An 18625-nucleotide genomic window follows, 5' to 3' on the forward strand; every position below is an offset into this window, starting at 1 on the left:
ACAGATATTGATATTTATATGCATTTTATCTGCTATACTGTCATAAAGATCTCATTACAAGCTTCAGAATCTCATATAAATATCAGAATCTGCACCAAATTAACATATTTTAGAATAAAATTGAGCTCCACATTCTCACTATATCAGACTATATGAGCCATAAAAGACTGATGGATAATAATACTCAACAAAATCACATGCACATTTTTTAAAATCTTGTCTAAAGGTTCAATAAACTGTTCCGTTTAAAGAAAATATATTTATATATCATTACATCAATACTTCTGGACAGCATTACCTAGAGAGTTAAACATAATTTTAATATATATCAGTTAATTATATTAATAATCAGTGTTTGCGCCTATTAAAATGTGTATTTTAAATACATTTTAGTAGATATTGAACTGTCATTTTATGAACTATGATTAAAAAAAACCCAGAATGCTCTTATTTACCATAAAATCTTTAATATGGGGACATTTCAAACATATTTACGTTAGTTTTTAATAAAAAATAAAAATAAAATTAAATAAAAAAAAAATATATATATATATATATATATAATGTGTGTGTATATTTTCTGTTTAGTGGTATTTGTATGTACAAATATGTCTATATATTTTTTAATTGGTATGTTTTATGAATTTACTAGTGAAATGACCTTGTATTGTGACTTTGTTTAATTCCTCTAAACTGCAATCAAGTAAATTTAACTTCCTGTTCATCTTAAATTCACATCGATGAACGAAAAGAGTCTATTCTCTCATTCTGAATTTCCCTCAAAGCAGGTTTTCTTTCTCCTGGACCGTGAAGTGAGTTGTTCGACGGGACACCATCAATCTAGACGTCATGGATTGAGTTTCAGGGAGAAGACGTCTGGAACACCCCCACAAAACACTTCCAGCCCTTCCGTCACTCAACTACATGACATCTGGAATTTCAACAAGACGAGAGGAAAGAGAGAGAGAGAGAGAGACTTTATCCTGGACTCTTGCTGGAATCAAACTACAAGGAAAAGCAAACAGAAGAGAAAAGAAGAGTGCAGAAATAAAGAGATTTGCTCTTAAACATGAATCATTTGACATGGATCAGCGCTCTGTCATTCCTGCTTTACTTTTCCTCGGGAACTGCAGATTACAGGTAAGTGACCTGGTTAAAGTTGTGGAGAAATATGCTCAGAGAAGTTCTCTTCAGCTCAAGATCTCTGACTTTAGTTTGAGAGATTCTTCTGTGACATTACTGCTGGAAACATCTGAGATCTTCTTTAATATACCTGCAGTTTCTTTTCATGAGATTACAGAGGCGACGGTATTAATGTGCATGAAGATTTGTGACAAATGCAGCTTTTTTGATTAAGGGTCAATATTTGATTTTCATTCATGTTGAACCATATTAAGAGCATGATGTGCATTTATTTTGATACTCGAATATATTTTACACAGTGGCCAAAAGTGATGATACTTGCTTTTAATGAGCCGACAAGTTCAAAATATGAGGAAAATAATTTTTAAATATGTTAAATGTGAGGGAAGAACAAACCACTTAACGTAGTTAATGTATTCATCTGACAAAATTATTTTATTATGCAAAAAATCAGAGTAAAAAGCAAACACTGACTACAACATAATCAGTTATTAATATTTGGTTGGTTCTCTCCTGTTCAAAATTTCTTTGTATGACAATCTGGACAAAAATTATGGCACATTTCATTGCATTATTATCACAAATAAAACAATCAACTTCAAGCACAATTATGACTACAAAATCTATAATAATAAAGGGTAAGTTGAAGGCTAAACATGACTCTTGGACACTACAGCAAATGTCTGTTAATTATCAAATCAAGTCAGGATTAAATGATGCACAAGCATGAATATATCTCCAATAAGAGTGTTGAGGCTGTGAGTAAATCTGTGAGTAAACAGTGGTGTTGGTTTGTGAAGCTGTCTCTGCTGATCTGCTAATTCTGGCTGTAACGAGGCGTCGGCCACCTGTTCTCACGAGCGGATTATTTCAGTCCGTTCACACATTCACTCCGTCCCTCTGGAGCCACACCAAATTTAGAGACCAACACGAGAAGCATCTGGAGCAGTGAATCTTAGGCTCTTATGTTGTTAAATGAATGTTTATTGCATTATTTTAGCATTAGTGTTATTTTGTATTTGTGTGTATATATTGGTATTTACCTCAGCTTGTGGAAAAGCTGCTTGCTACCAAGTTTATATGGAAAAGTTCTAGTTTTAGTTTCTAGTTTTACAGGATTTAGTTGCCTTTCTGTTGCATTATTAGGGGGAGGGGCATGCTTATTCTAGAGAGCATTTGATTGGACAAAAATTTGTATAGTGCAGGATGAGTCATCAGTATTATTTTTGGCCTGTTTTTTGGTCCAGGAAGAGAACAAATGTAAAATTTGAATTGGTATATTTGCTTAAAGTTATTTTAGGTGTCAGTGTTACAGTATAATTATACATTTAAGTACTGAGTAATAATAATTTACTATAGGGTTAGGATTAGGGTTTGTCGCATGTAATTATGCATAATTAGGGGCCAATCTTCCGCTCTGGAAGTCTATGGCACCCATAGATCCGCTTGCAGGAAATTTCATGATTTTCACGAAAATTGAACTAGATCATCTCAGACAATGACGACAAAAAGTTCTGGAATTCAAGTCAATTTGTCACATCGTTTTGTCACATGTTACGCAGTGCTTGCGAAAATAGATGTAAGGCTGTATCTCCACAACACTTTATCATATTCAGACCAAACTTAGTAGGGTAGGCATGACCTGAGGCTACATGCTGTGTTTCAGCACAGTGCCACCTACTGGTCCGGAGATATGAAAAATGGCTATTTTTTGCTTATAACTTCTGAACGGTTTGCCAAAAAATGACAAAATTGGTCTCGTTTGATTTGGAGTGGCATGCCAAGTCAAATTTTCCCATATCTGCCGCAGAACAACAGATCCAGAGGGTGGAGACAGGAGGGTTTAGATCCAGGGGTGGAGACAGGTATGTTTAGGGATATGTAAAGTGGGAGGAGTTGGATCCAGATTCAGGGGGTGGAGATTGGAGGATTTAGATCCAGGGGGTGGAGACAGGTATGTTTAGGGATATGTAAAGTGGGAGGAGTTGGATCCAGATTCAGGGGGTGGAGATTGGAGGGTTTAGATCCAGGGGTGGAGACGGGTATGTTTAGGGATATGTAAAGTGGGAGGAGTTGGATCCAGATTCAGGGGGTGGAGATTGGAGGGTTTAGATCCAGGGGGTGGAGACAGGTATGTTTAGGGATATGTAAAGTGGGAGGAGTTGGATCCAGATTCAGGGGGTGGAGATTGGAGGGTTTAGATCCAGGGGTGGAGACAGGTATGTTTAGGGATATGTAAAGTGGGAGGAGTTGGATCCAGATTCAGGGGGTGGAGATTGGAGGGTTTAGATCCAGGGGGCGGAGACAGGTATGTTTAGGGATATGTAAAGTGGGAGGAGTTGGATCCAGATTCAGGGGGTGGAGATTGGAGGGTTTAGATCCAGGGGGCGGAGACAGGTATGTTTAGGGATATGTAAAGTGGGAGGAGTTGGATCCAGATTCAGGGGGTGGAGATTGGAGGGTTTAGATCCAGGGGGCGGAGACAGGTATGTTTAGGGATATGTAAAGTGGGAGGAGTTGGATCCAGATTCAGGGGGTGGAGATTGGAGGGTTTAGATCCAGGGGTGGAGACAGGTATGTTTAGGGATATGTAAAGTGGGAGGAGTTGGATCCAGATTCAGGGGGTGGAGATTGGAGGGTTTAGATCCAGGGGTGGAGACAGGTATGTTTAGGGATATGTAAAGTGGGAGGAGTTGGATCCAGATTCAGGGGGTGGAGATTGGAGGGTTTAGATCCAGGGGGCGGAGACAGGTATGTTTAGGGATATGTAAAGTGGGAGGAGTTGGATCCAGATTCAGGGGGTGGAGATTGGAGGGTTTAGATCCAGGGGGCGGAGACAGGTATGTTTAGGGATATGTAAAGTGGGAGGAGTTGGATCCAGATTCAGGGGGTGGAGATTGGAGGATTTAGATCCAGGGGGTGGAGACAGGTATGTTTAGGGATATGTAAAGTGGGAGGAGTTGGATCCAGATTCAGGGGGTGGAGACAGGAGGGTTTAGATCCAGGGGTGGAGACAGGTATGTTTAGGGATATGTAAAGTGGGAGGAGTTGGATCCAGATTCAGGGGGTGGAGACAGGAGGGTTTAGATCCAGGGGTGGAGACAGGTATGTTTAGGGATATGTAAAGTGGGAGGAGTTGGATCCAGATTCAGGGGGTGGAGATTGGAGGATTTAGATCCAGGGGTGGAGACGGGTATGTTTAGGGATATGTAAAGTGGGAGGAGTTGGATCCAGATTCAGGGGGTGGAGATTGGAGGGTTTAGATCCAGGGGTGGAGACGGGTATGTTTAGGGATATGTAAAGTGGGAGGAGTTGGATCCAGATTCAGGGGGTGGAGATTGGAGGGTTTAGATCCAGGGGGTGGAGACAGGTATGTTTAGGGATATGTAAAGTGGGAGGAGTTGGATCCAGATTCAGGGGGTGGAGATTGAAGGATTTAGATCCAGGGGGCGGAGACAGGTATGTTTAGGTATATGTAAAGTGGGAGGAGTTGGATCCAGATTCAGGGGGTGGAGATTGGAGGGTTTAGATCCAGGGGGCGGAGACAGGTATGTTTAGGGATATGTAAAGTGGGAGGAGTTGGATTCAGATTCAGGGGGTGGAGACAGGAGGGTTTAGATCCAGGGGGTGGAGACAGGTATGTTTAGGGATGTGTAAAGTGGGAGGAGTTGGATCCAGATTCAGGGGGTGGAGATTGAAGGATTTAGATCCAGGGGGCGGAGACAGGTATGTTTAGGTATATGTAAAGTGGGAGGAGTTGGATCCAGATTCAGGGGGTGGAGATTGGAGGGTTTAGATCCAGGGGGCGGAGACAGGTATGTTTAGGGATATGTAAAGTGGGAGGAGTTGGATTCAGATTCAGGGGGTGGAGACAGGAGGGTTTAGATCCAGGGGGTGGAGACAGGTATGTTTAGGGATATGTAAAGTGGGAGGAGTTGGATTCAGATTCAGGGGGTGGAGACAGGAGGGTTTAGATCCAGGGGGTGGAGACAGGTATGTTTAGGGATATGTAAAGTGGGAGGAGTTGGATTCAGATTCAGGGGGTGGAGACAGGAGGGTTTAGATCCAGGGGGTGGAGACAGGTATGTTTAGGGATGTGTAAAGTGGGAGGAGTTGGATCTGGATTTCGTGTTCTGCAGTGTGGACCATCTCATTTTGGGTGTCAGCCATTTTGATGCTGTATTTTATGAACGCATTAGCGTATCACTATGAAACTCTGTATGGGTCATCGGCACAATTCCCTGAGGAAGTCTGAGAACAAAAATGAAATTGGCTCTAGCTACAGTAATGTTGGTCTGATTTACTTTAAAATTGACATACAGCGTCTTTATCTCAATTATTATCATAGTCCATTATGACATTGTCGTTTGTCTGCTGCGCAGACCCCTTAATTGCTGCTTGCAGCTATATTTTATATACTTATTATTACAGTACCTACATGTAATGTGTAACAAAGTCACTGTAAAATAAAGTGTTACCTTATTTTTATTTTAGTAGTACATTTGCATACAAATGATCTCAAAGATAACAGATGCGAATTCATGGGTTCTGTGAGTCAAATCACATTTATTTATTTGCACTTTATATAATACAGATTCACATTAAGAGAACAGGAAAATAACAGTGTTCAATTTCATCAATTGTAAAGCAGATAGTAGTATCGGTATTCAGCTCAATTCAGTTCAGTGTTGACTCTTTTAAAACATGTTCAACTGCAAAATCTCAAAGCCAAAACCTTATTGTAAACCTGTTGGAGATCAACACGCTCCTCTGGTCCATCTGCTGATGTGTGATTGCCATGAATAGTTCAGGGTTTAATTATAGCGGAAATACGGTGAAGGAGATTTTAGCTGTTCCTGTTAGAGGCATCTGTTAAACGCTTATAGAGCCATAAACGCTGAGGAGATGCAAGAGGTTCCTGCATCCTGCCTGTTCAAATCCCCCCGGATCAAAAACCCTCGTCATGTCTGTATTTTACAGCTACAATTAGCCCAGACCTCACAGGCCACCACAGAGAACACCTTTACCTTCAAATCTGTGATCTTCTGATGCTCTTCCTCAGTGTTTCTGTCTTGTAACATTATTAAATCTCATCTTTGTGAAAACTGACCCGTTCCTGCTGTTTTCCTAAAAGAGAAAGGCGGCAGATCCCGGCGAGGAGTCTGGCAGGCGTGTGCCGGTACGGCAGCAGACTCGAGTGTTGCTATGGATGGAAGAAGAACAGTAAAGGACACTGTGAAGGTGAACGAGTCCACATTAACATCTCTTTTAATTTAATCACAAGAATGCAAGTGTCTGTGATGGAGAATTTTTCAGTTGAATGTAAAACATGGAAACACTGGGAAAATATTCCATCCGTACACTCATTCTTTCTGTGGTTTGGTGCTTTTAAACCACACTGAAGTATGAGGGGAAGTCTTGGCTTTGGTTTCCAGACGTGTGTGGTTTGGTGAACGGATTTGACCTCAGCTGTTTCCTTTAGTAATACATCTCTGCTGCTGAATGTTTTACCAGCTCAGTGTGACCCGGGATGCAAACACGGCGAGTGTGTCGGCCCCAACAAATGCAAGTGCTTCCCCGGATACTCTGGAAAGACGTGCAGTCAAGGTTTGTTCAAGAACACATTCTCCTAGAAAAAGAGATTCCGTATAGAACTCTAGGGTTCGCAGCTCGGTTTTAAAGAAACTTTATGCCAGAAAGGTTCTATATGAAGAGAACTGTCTTAAATGATTTCATGTTTCACAAGATATTTACATTTTTTTGTAGTGATATAGTATGTTTACGAGCTGTTTAACTCATCTAATGTAATTAAAAATCTGTAAACATATTGAAATTATAATGATTATGAGCCAAAATTATTACTTTGTCATAATTTGGACTTTTTAACTCATAATTTAGATTTTTGTTGAAATTAAGTTTTTGACTTTTAAAGGCAGTTTCGACTTTTTAATGTCATAATTTCGATTCATGTCATAATTTACTGTCATTAGTCATGAGTATGATTTTTGTCATTATTTCAACTTAGTATGTCATAATTTTGACTTTTTAAGTCAGAATTCCCACTTTTTATGTCATTATGTCGACTTAGTATGTCACATGATTTTTACAGTATGTTATTACTTTGATGTCATAATTGACTTTTTAAGTAAGAAGTTCAAATTTTTAAGACAGAATTTTGACTTATTATGTCATAATTTACTTTCTATGTCATTATTTCGACTAATTGACTTTTTGTCATTATTTTAACTTAAAAAGTCAATATTATGACATACTAAGTCAGAAGTTCAACTTTTTAATTAAAATGTTGACTTTGCGTCATTACTTCGACTTAGTGTCATAATTATGACTTTTTGCATAATTTTTTCGACTTATGTCATAATTATGATTTTTGTCATTATTTTGATGTCATAATTGACTTTTTAAGTCATAAGTTCAAATTTATAAGTCAGAATTTTGACTTTTTAAGTCATTATTTTGACATTTTATGTCATTATTTTGACTAATTGACTTTTTGGCATTAATTCAACTTAGTATGTCATAATTTTAACTTTTTAATTCATATTTTGACTTTTTGCGTCATTATTTCGACTTAGTGTTTCATAATTAACTTTTTGTCACTTTGTATGTTATAATTTTGACTTGTGTCATTATTTCAACTTAGTATGCCATAATTTAAGTCTTATTTGAGACTAATTTAAGCAAATAATCAGCCTAACTGTGTGTGACATGGAATATTGTGTTTAATTTGTTCATAATAGGATAAAATCTTACTATTACTGAATACTGAACAGTATGCACTGTATACAACTTAAGTGTGCTGCAGGTATTGTCTTGAAAAAAAAAATTGAAAACGTTTTCAAACAAATGTTTAAAAACAAAAGTTTGAAAAATGTAAATAAAATGATGGCTAATACTACTGTTGATTCATTCACCTCATTGACAGAGGTCAGTCATTGCATTGTGAGATTGAATGAGGAGTATACTGTAGTCATTAATGATCTGTTTCTTTCTCCTGGTTCAGATCTGAATGAGTGCGGTCTGAAGCCTCGACCCTGTGAACATCGATGCATGAACACTTTCGGCAGCTATATGTGCTACTGCTTAAATGGATACATGTTGATGCCTGATGGGTCCTGTGCAAGTGAGCGACCGTACTTCAGTATATTCAAACTTTCAAATCAATAGTTCACTCAAAATATTACATTTGTCATCATTAACTCATTTTTATGTTCCTAAAAGGACCAAAAAACAATATATTCAAATGTTTAAATGAAGTTCATCAAAAAAATTAAAGTTTTGTTAAAGTTTTCTCATTTTTATGTTCTTAAAAGTCCAAAAAAAAAACAATCTATTTAAATGTTTAAGTGAAGTTCAACCCCAAAAAATTAATTTTGTCATTATTTACTTATGATTATGTTCATAAAAGGACCAAAAACAATATATTCAAATGTTTAAATGACTTTTTTTGTGTTTTATCAACTTAACAATTAAATTTGGTCTGTGCTTTCAGAAAGCACAATAAATAAGTTTCAGTAACCCAAAAGCAATCATAGTTTATAGTTTTGAAGTTAAAATTAAGTTTAAAATTATTAATGCAACACTTTCTTATTTTTCCATGAAATTTAAGTTTGCTTACAGTAACTTGTGTATCAGTTTATTGCACAAACTCAAAAGAGCATATTAACTTTATACATCAAAACAAATACATACAATTTACTCCATAAAATCAAGGAAACTTACTTGACCGAATGGAACACTGATCTCCCCAATGGTGACTTGAAACACAATTTTTAAACAATTTTGATCAAAAACACCAAATAGAGCTGAAACATCTAAACATCTAAAGTGTGTGTGGTGCCGCAGACTCGAGGACGTGTTCTCTGGCTCACTGTCAGTACGGCTGTGAGGAGGTCCAGGCCGAGGTCCGCTGTCTCTGCCCGTCTCCCGGCCTTCAGCTGGGCTCTGATGGAAAGACCTGTGTGGGTGAGAAACACTCCTGACATCTGCATTCATTCCTTTACTGGCATCGATGGTTCCATGAAGAAAGGTTCTCTATAGTGGAAAACGGTTCTTTAGATTATTAAAATGTTATGGCTATTGTTGAAAGGTTCTTTGGGGAACCAAAAATGGTTCTTCTGTGGCATCAACAAGGAGAACTCATGGAGGTGTGAGACTTTGAAACAAGGAAAGCGGTGAGTTCAGATGTTACATGAACTCTTGTTGTTTCCCTCTTTTTGTTCTTTAGACATTGATGAATGTGCAACTGGGAAAAACCAATGTCCGTTCAACCGGCAGTGCATCAACACATTCGGAAGCTACTACTGCAAGTGCCAGGAGGGTTACGATCTCAAATACGTCAATGGGAAATATGACTGTGTTGGTAAGAAATGAACACTGTCTGAAAAATGTTGGGCTAAAAACAACCCAAGTTGGGTTAAATATGGACAAACCCAGTGTTTGGGTTAAATGTTAGTCCAACATGCTGGCCAGTTTTATTTAACTCAACTATAGTTTAAAAATGACTATATGTCTGGCTTAAAATTAACCCAAAATATGTTGGAAATTAAAAATCAGACACATAATTACTAGAGGAAACAATTATAATCAAAAGGTGAACATTAATTAATAAGTAATTTAGTAAATGTTTATTGTTTAATTATTAACATAACATATTATTAACATATTAAACATATAGTTTATGAAAACAAAATAATCAAAATAAAATGCTTCGCAGTGATTCTTTCGTTATATTTTGTGTTATAAACCCTTCCCTGAATATGATTTTAATTTAATTTATTTTTATGTATTTTATATATATATATATATATATATATATAGAGAGAGAGAGAGAGAGAGAGAGAGAGAGAGCTCTTTATTCAGTTTATTTTATTATTTTTTTAATTGCATATTATTTTATTAAAATGATTTATTTTATTGATTTTTTTATTTTATTAAATTTATTTGATTAAATGTTTATTTTTTATTAAATTGTACTTTATTAAATTATATTGATTTATTTTAATTAATTATTTTTATTTTATACATTTTTACTAAATATACAGCTCATTTATTTAATTCATTCTATTACATTTTTAAATAAAATTTTATTTTATTAAATTTTATTTATTTTTATCTATTATTTTTATTTTATTTATTTTTACTATATATACAGTATATGTATGTATATAGGGTTAGGGCAATCCTCATTTTGGCTGCGTGAGATTCTCCAGCTTTGTTGAGCTGTTAAAGCTCCGCCCTCTTCTGGAAAGTGGAGCTCATTTGCATTTAAAGGGACACACACCCAAATAGGAGCAAATTTGACAAGCTATAATAAATGATCTGTGGGGGATTTTGAGCTGAAACTACACATTCTGGAGACACCAGAGACTGATATTACATCTTGTGAAATTGGCATTATAGGAGAAAATGAATAAAATGCTTCCAGAATAAAGCCAGTTCATGTTCTGTTGAATAAGTTTCATATGCATACCAGAAAGTTGCTCACCTGAAATGCAAAAAATACTTTGATTGATTGATTCATGCTTTGAAATGCACTAATGTGATTTTCCAGATATAAATGAATGTGTGTCCGACACTCATAAGTGCAGTCGTCACGCCGAGTGCATCAACACTCACGGATCCTTCAAGTGTAAATGCAAGCAGGGTTTCCGAGGCAGTGGATTTGATTGTTCAGGTAAGAGAAGAAAACATTCCCACACGGAAAATTAAATGATGTTCCTCCTCAGTATTTCTGTCTTGTTTTCCAGCATGAATATCTAAACATTCTTAAATCGAAATACATAGATGAATTTTTAGGATAAACAAGACATAAGTCTCCTGACCTTTGACCTCTGAGCAACATCATTTGACCTCTGTGTTTTTGTAGTCAAGCCTTTTTATCACAGATCCTGGGAAGGTGATAAAGGAAATGCGGATGCGTTTCTCAACGGTGAGAGCGTCCAGAGATGCAGAGGAAATGCTGTACATGCTGTAGTTTCCTCTAACTTCTGATCCAAACCACATGCAGAACATCAGCGGTTAGAGGAACTTCTGCTGAACGCTTCACCTGATACACAGTAAAATCCCCAGAGTTAAATCAACTCTGCTCAGAGTACATTTGGTCCCTCTCTAAATAGCGTTAAAGTAACACTGAAGCAGAGTTAAAGTTAGATAATTAAGCAATTAATAAGTCTGTGACTGAAGTCACATGTTGTAGTTCTTGTGTTTCTCTTTTTTTCAGTGATTCTGCTTGTTAACAGCAGGTGTTCATCACTAATGCACAATCACCACTTAATTAATTGCTTAATTATCTCATGAACTTTAACTCTGCTTCAGTGTTATTTTAACTCTATGTAGAGAAGGACCATATGTACTCTGAGCAGAGCTGATTTAACTCTGGAGATTTTGCTGTGTACTGGAAACACTTTACAATTTGTCAACATTAGTTATGCATAAACTAGGGCTGTAGGGGATTCACTGAATTTTGTTTTGATTTACCATTTTGGCTTCCAGTGTTAATGAAAACAAAATAATCAAGATAAAATGATTATGATTATTGTGCCACATTCGGCTTTGCAATGTTTTGTGTTATAAACCCTTCCCTAAATATTTATTTATTTATTATTTTTATTTTATTATGTGTATATATATATATATATACAGCTATGGAAAAAATTAAGAGACCACTTAACATTGATTTCTGAACTTGGAGTGGTCTCTTAAATTTTTCCATAGCTGTATATAGATAGATAGATAGATAGATAGATAGATAGATAGATAGATAGATAGATAGATAGATAGATAGATAGATAGATAGATAGATAGATAGATAGATAGATAGATAGATAGATAGATAGATAGATTATTTTATTGGATTATTTTATTTTTTTATTGTAGTACATTTTTTAAAATTATATATATAGATATACACACACACACACAAATCCACATTCTGCTATAATGTAAATGTAAATCAAAATTTGGAAAAATATCTAGATATACATTTTTAGCTGAATCGTCTCTAATGTTCATTCATTTACTCATCTAATGTTAACAAATGAAAATTTAATGTAAAGTGTTTCCATGCAACTCCATTTGGATCTTTGTGAATGGCTTCATGCACAGCAGATGCTTGGAAATCCACTTGGCATGGAAAAGTCTCCAGCATATCCGAACATGCAGTCATGGCACATGTAAAGCACGTTGTGTGATTAATGCAGTAATGCTGCGATTGCATGAATCAGGCTCCATCATTAGACATCAGCATACAGGATGTCATTCCAGTTTCCTCATGCATTTCATCCCTTCTTCTGTCTAATCCTGCAGTTATTCCCGACGCCCCGTCCAAGACTCGTATTCTGGGCGGCAGGTTTGACAACACCATCCCAGAGCCTGAGGTGACCGACTCTCCTCGACTCCACCTGCAGCCCTTCGACTACGAGGGCGAGGTCTACATCGGCCCTGCGGAGGACACACCGGCCGCTCCAGAGGAGGAGAAGTTTTACGATGAGGAGGAAGAAGAGGAGGACGACACGGGAAACCAGCTGGAGGGTGAGGAGCTGAACGCCAGAGGAGATGTTTTCTGTGAGTGATCCTCGGCTCTCACTAAAAATACTCCTCCGTTACTGCCGACATGCTGCTGAGTGCACTAATATTACACACCGCCGGAGTCAGGGAGATTATTAATGCTTGGGAAAGAGTCTCTTCTGCTCACCACTGCTGCTTTTATTATATCAAATATACTGTAAAATAGTGAAATATTATTAGAATGTAAATCAGCTGTTTTCTATGTGAATATATAGTAAAGTGTAATTTATATTCAGTGATCAAAGCTGAATTTTCAGCATCATTACTCCAGTCTTCAGTGTCACATGATCCTTCAGAAATCATTCAGCTCTAGTATTTTTACAAAGACAGGCAGGTCTGTTTTCAGAGCAGGGATTGAGCCGAGAGTCACGTCTGTGTATGGATGTAGAACATGTACAGACACGGAGACTACGAGCAAACCTCCCCTTCCACGAATACATACAAAATGAGAAATGTTTCCTTGGCAAATAATAGCAATATAGTTTCATTTAATGATAACTGTTTTGAATATGAAAAATAAAGGTTTTCCCTTTACAATAAATTTTAAATAACAATAAATCTTACAATAACTCCCGGATAACTGAAAATGGGCAAAGAGGCGGGACGTGGGTGGAGCTGAGGTGCTGAAACCACGCCCACTTAGCTCAACGTGATCATGTTAGCAGGTAAAGAAGCTATCTTAGTTACTATCTAAAATATTAATAAAGATAACAAGATATATCGTTAGAAAGGTTTACTATCTACATTGTCTGTTTTACGATATAGATGCTCAGCAACAGTAATACTGTAATTTGTGTCGGGTGTGCAAATGACAACTCACAAAATCAAAACAAGACCTCATATCTGTATAATGAAATAGTGATCGTGAGATGAATCCAATCCGTCCACTGGAAAACAAAAACTTTTTGTTCACAAAAGTGTTAAAACCATGAAATATTGATAAATTGTTCATTATTTGCATCACATTTCTTCTGAACGAATTATGCAATCTGAGCAGTTTATGTACACGATCATATATATCTAACAAACAAATGAGCCCGCGTCTAAAATAGTGCAGCAGTTTTAGTTATAATATCCAAGCAGTGCTGTCGGAGTTTGTAGTGCCATTATCATAGTAAATTTCACTAACAAAACTTTTAGCCAATGCCAAGACGATCCAACAACGCGTGTTCTGTTTATCTCCCGCATGTGTGCACAGACGCACATCTGTCTCGAACATATAACCGCACAGCAAGCCTTATTACTTGAGAATTGTATAAAATAATCACGAAAAAAGCACAAACAGGGCAGAGATGCCAAATTCAGGCTGAGGTAAAGTGACGGCTCACAGACCTGTCACTCAAGTGACCACGCCCTTAATTATGCAAAACTTTAAGGCTTAATATAATTTAAACGGATGACTTATTCATTGTCATGATGGGCAAAATTAGCAGTATAGACCAAAACCACAATTTGTACCAGGCTGTAAACATGTTTTTTTCTGCTGTAAAGTTGGGCATTTTAACATGGGACTCAATGAGATTCTGCTCTCTTTTGGAGCCCTAGCGGCCAGTCGATGAATTGCAGTCACTTTCGTATTGGCTTCAAGAGAAACTGGGGGAGGTTGCCGCTTGGTTCGCATGCAACACAAGTGTAGTGTGACCGACCCAAAACACGCCTCTAAACTCTGTTTACAGACTGTTGATGAATGACTCTAGAAGAGGCGTGAGTGTGGAGTGATCATCACGCTGTCACACATGAGCAATAACGCCTTTTAAAGGGGACAGCTTTGTTTTGGCAAGCCTTTCTCTGCAAGAATGTGAAAAAACGAGCCGCTCAGATTTCTCTTCCCTTGTGATGTGGGAAGGGGATCTTATTATAATATTACCGCCCCTTAATCTGCATGTTTCCACCCACGGCGCCGTCGTTTTGTTCTCGCAAGCGACAACGGTGTACCGGTTTGAACAATGTAAGGCTGAACACTTTCCTCATTTTGGCTGCGTGAGATTCCCCAGCTTTGTTGTTGTGGAGCTGTTAAAGCTCCGCCCTCTTCTGGAAAGGGGGCGGGAGCAGCAGCTCATTTGCATTTAAAGGGACACACACAAAAACGGTGTGTTTTTGCTCACACCCAAATAGGGACAAATTTGACAAGCTATAATAAATGATCTGTGGGGGATTTTCAGCTGAAACTTCACAGACACATTCTGGAGACACCAGAGACTGATATTACATCTTGTGAAAGAGGCATTAAAGGTGCTCTTTAACAAACATGCAGTGTCTGATGTAGTCTCTAAATCTCTCAACAAGACATAAACCTGTACAGAATCCCCTCCGTCCGTGATAATGTTCGAGATAAGGCAGGAGGAGACAGGCCCGAGACACACATGAGCTCAAGGGAGAAAAATCCACATCTTCCAGGCACACATTCCCAGAGGGAGGAACGGTCGGAAAGACCTAAAGCCTTTGATTAGCGCGGCAGAACAGCTGTTTGACTGTCTTTCATCGTCTTTCTAGCAATTAGCCGGGCTGAATACGAGCGTTTCAGTCTGAAAGTCTTGTTTCCTCATATTCTCCATTGTTGCAGCTCCTCTCTTCCCAGTCTGTCAGTAACGCTCTGTTTACTTCCTGTCTCTATGAAGCCCCTCCTTCTGTGCTCTGATTGGTCGGCTGGAGCAGTGTGTTCTGATTGGTGTTTGGGAAATGTCCCGCCCCTTACCATAACCGCCAGTTTCAACACACTACTAACTAACTCAACCAGGCCCCGCCCCTTTATTCTGCTCATTAATTATTATTTAAATGAGGAATATTTCTAATATGACTCATGTCAGTTTTCTGTTTTAATGCCCCCTGTTGACTGTTTTTGGAACAGCGTTTGGATCTTTTTCTGTTTGGAAATCCTTTTCATGACCTGTCTCTTTTTCCGTTTATAGTTCCAGATGAATTTGTGCCTGTTTATGGTCCAGAATCAGAGCCGAAAGAGATCCAGGCAGCGCCGCTGAAGGAAAGTAAGCAAACTCTTTCAGATTGCACACAGAGACGTTTGTCTTTTCAACATTCAGAGGATTTTACTAAGTGCTTGTGTGTTTTATTTGAGCAGGATTCCTGACGGACTGTAACTTTGATCGTGGAGCGTGTGAGTGGGTGCAGGACCATGAGGATGATCTGGACTGGACTATCAAGTATCATGAAAACGGTACGACTTCATGATCGTGTTCACTGGGCAAAAGAACAGAAGTTGTAGTTTCCTCTTCTACCAACAGCTATGAGATTCATGTGACAGCTGAATATATAAACCTTTTCCATATTTAATTCCAATAAAATAAAGTATTATTACTGCAAAACAGTAACTGGGCTCTTTCTCATTGTCTCTTTAGGAAGAGAATATTACTTGGCGCTGGATGGCCCTGTGGGCAACAGGAAGGAGCAGGCGAGGATAAAGCTTCTTCTGGACGATTACATGCGGCAGAGCACCTTCTGTCTCACGTTTGATTACCGCAGTGTGGGGCAGCACATGGGCGTCTTACGAGTGATGCTGGACAACAGTGCGCTTCCCATCTGGGAGAGACGACAAACTCACAACCGCAGCTGGCAGTCAGAGAAGATCACCATCACCTGGACAGAGAGCGCTCCAGAGGCGGTGAGGAGCGCGTGTGAGATCTGTGTGGAAGCGTGATTCTGCCACGGAATTAAACATAATCGCACAATTCTGACCTCTGAGTTGTGAGACATAAACTTGGAATTGTAGGAAATAACATCAGAATTGTGAGATAAAAGTCGCAATTATCTTTTTTATTTTTTTATTCTGTGGCGGAAACAAGCTTCAGTAGTGGCTCAAATACTACACACTATCAGAAGAATTTCAATAGAATTTGTGCGCATCACAAATATTGCTTCACAGTAAGGAAATATTCCAAATTTATATAGAATTTATTTGTTTCATGGTTTGGAAAATTCCAAATTTATATAGAATTGATTTGCTTCACAGTTTGGAAATATTTCAAATCTATATAGAATTTATTTGCTTCACAGTTTGGAAATATTTCAAATCTATATAGAATTGATTTGTTTCGCAGTTTGAAAATATTCCAAATTTATATAGAATTGATTTGCTTCACAGTTTGGAAATATTTCAAATCTATATAGAATTGATTTGTTTCGCAGTTTGAAATTATTCCAAATTTATATAGAATTGATTTGCTTCATAGTTTGGAAATATTTTAAATCTATATAGAATTGATTTGCTTCACAATTTGGAAATATTCCAAATCTATATAGGGTTTATTTGTTTCGGGGTTTGAAAATATTCCAAATTTATAAAGAATTAATTTGTTTCACAGTTTGAAAATATTCCAAATTTATATAGAATTGATTTGTTTCACAGTTTGAAAATATTCCAAATCTATATAGAATTGATTTTTTTCACAGTTTGAAAATATTCCAAATTTATATAGAATTGATTTGTTTCACAGTTTGGAAATATTCCAAATCTATATAGAATTGATTTGCTTCACAATATGGAAATATTTCAACTCTATATAGAATTGATTTGTTTCACAGTTTGGAAATATTCCAAATCTATATAGAATTTATTTGCTTCACAGTTTGGAAATATTTCAAATCTATATAGAATTGATTTGTTTCGCAGTTTGAAAATATTCCAAATTTATATAGAATTGATTTGCTTCATAGTTTGGAAATATTTTAAATCTATATAGATTTTATTTTCTTCACAGTTTGGAAATATTTCAAATCTATATAGAATTTATTTGTTTTGCAGTTTGAAAATATTCCAAATTTATATAGAATTGATTTGCTTCAGAATTTGGAAATATTCCAAATCTATATAGGATTTATTTGTTTCGCAGTTTGAAAATATTCCAAATTTATGTAGAATTGATTTGCTTCATAGTTTGGAAATATTTTCAATCTATATAGAATTTATTTGCTTCACAGCTTGGAAATATTCCAAATCTATATAGGATTTATTTGTTTCGCAGTTTGAAAATATTCCAAATTTATATAGAATTGATTTGCTTCATAGTTTGGAAATATTCCAAAATTATATAGAATTGATTTGCTTCACAATATGGAAATATTCCAAATCTATATAGAATTGATTTGTTTCGCAGTTTGAAAATATTCCAAATTTATATAGAATTGATTTGCTTCATAGTTTGGAAATATTCCAAAATTATATAGAATTGATTTGCTTCACAATATGGAAATATTCCAAATCTATATAGGATTTATTTGTTTCGCATTTTGAAAATATTCCAAATTTATATCGAATTTATTTGCTTCATAGTTTGGAAATATTTTCAATCTATATAGAATTTATTTGCTTCACAGTTTGAAAATATTCCAAATTTATGTAGAATTGATTTGCTTCATAGTTTGGAAATATTCCAAAATTATATAGAATTGATTTGCTTCATAGTTTGGAAATATTTTCAATCTATATAGAATTGATTTGCTTCACAGCTTGGAAATATTCCAAATCTATATAGAATTGATTTGTTTCGCAGTTTGAAAATATTCCGATACAAATTTCCAAACAGTAAAGCAAATAAATTCAATTAAAATTCTAAAAGTTCTTTAAATAGTGTGTAATATTTGAGCCAGTAGCAATGAGGAATAAATGAATCTGAACTGATTGGATGATCATTGGTTATGATCTATTAATGTGTAATCATGACTGTAAATGATTCTTGTTCCTCCAGATCATCTTTGAGGCCGAGCGCGGTCGGTCCATGAGCGGAGAGATCGCTGTGGATCACGTGGTTCTGTTCTCAGGACCCTGTTCAGAGGATGAAGCCCTCGTCTTTTAACATCATGTGTTCGTGTGACTCTTTCAAACAGCAGCGAAAGACTCTGTTCGTGATCAGCTGAACAAACCTGCGTGAAAATAAGAAGAGTG

The 18625-nt window shown here is 36.8% G+C and overlaps 1 protein-coding gene across 3 annotated transcripts; it reads left to right on the forward strand.

Moving 5' to 3' along the window:
- The first annotated feature begins 994 nt into the window (after positions 1 to 994).
- Positions 995 to 18584, forward strand: egfl6 (EGF-like-domain, multiple 6). Of its 3 annotated transcripts, XM_067408524.1 has the most exons (13): positions 995 to 1140; positions 6278 to 6384; positions 6658 to 6750; positions 8165 to 8284; positions 9007 to 9126; positions 9389 to 9523; positions 10715 to 10837; positions 11030 to 11092; positions 12469 to 12693; positions 15639 to 15713; positions 15806 to 15901; positions 16083 to 16345; positions 18429 to 18584. In XM_067408524.1, the coding sequence occupies exons 1-13, from the start codon at positions 1070 to 1072 to the stop codon at positions 18534 to 18536; spliced, it is 1599 nt and encodes a 532-aa protein (XP_067264625.1). In that variant the 5' UTR covers positions 995 to 1069; the 3' UTR covers positions 18537 to 18584. The 3 variants fall into 3 exon arrangements, with proteins under 3 accessions (XP_067264625.1, XP_067264626.1, XP_067264627.1); XM_067408525.1 differs by lacking the exon at positions 11030 to 11092; XM_067408526.1 differs by lacking the exon at positions 995 to 1140 and having other exon boundaries at positions 6361 to 6384; positions 6626 to 6750.
- The last annotated feature ends 41 nt before the right edge of the window (positions 18585 to 18625 follow it).

Source organism: Chanodichthys erythropterus, chromosome 14 (genome assembly GCF_024489055.1).
Source record: "Chanodichthys erythropterus isolate Z2021 chromosome 14, ASM2448905v1, whole genome shotgun sequence".
NCBI classification, from domain to species: domain Eukaryota; kingdom Metazoa; phylum Chordata; class Actinopteri; order Cypriniformes; family Xenocyprididae; genus Chanodichthys; species Chanodichthys erythropterus.

Coding starts and splice junctions, on each gene's coding strand:
- egfl6 (XM_067408524.1), top strand. CDS start 1,070: ATGAATCATTTGACATGGATCAGCGCTCTGTCATTCCTGCTTTACTTT. Junction 6,751..8,164: donor TGGAAAGACGTGCAGTCAAG/GTTTGTTCAAGA, acceptor CTCCTGGTTCAG/ATCTGAATGAGTGCGGTCTG. Junction 15,714..15,805: donor GGCAGCGCCGCTGAAGGAAA/GTAAGCAAACTC, acceptor TTATTTGAGCAG/GATTCCTGACGGACTGTAAC.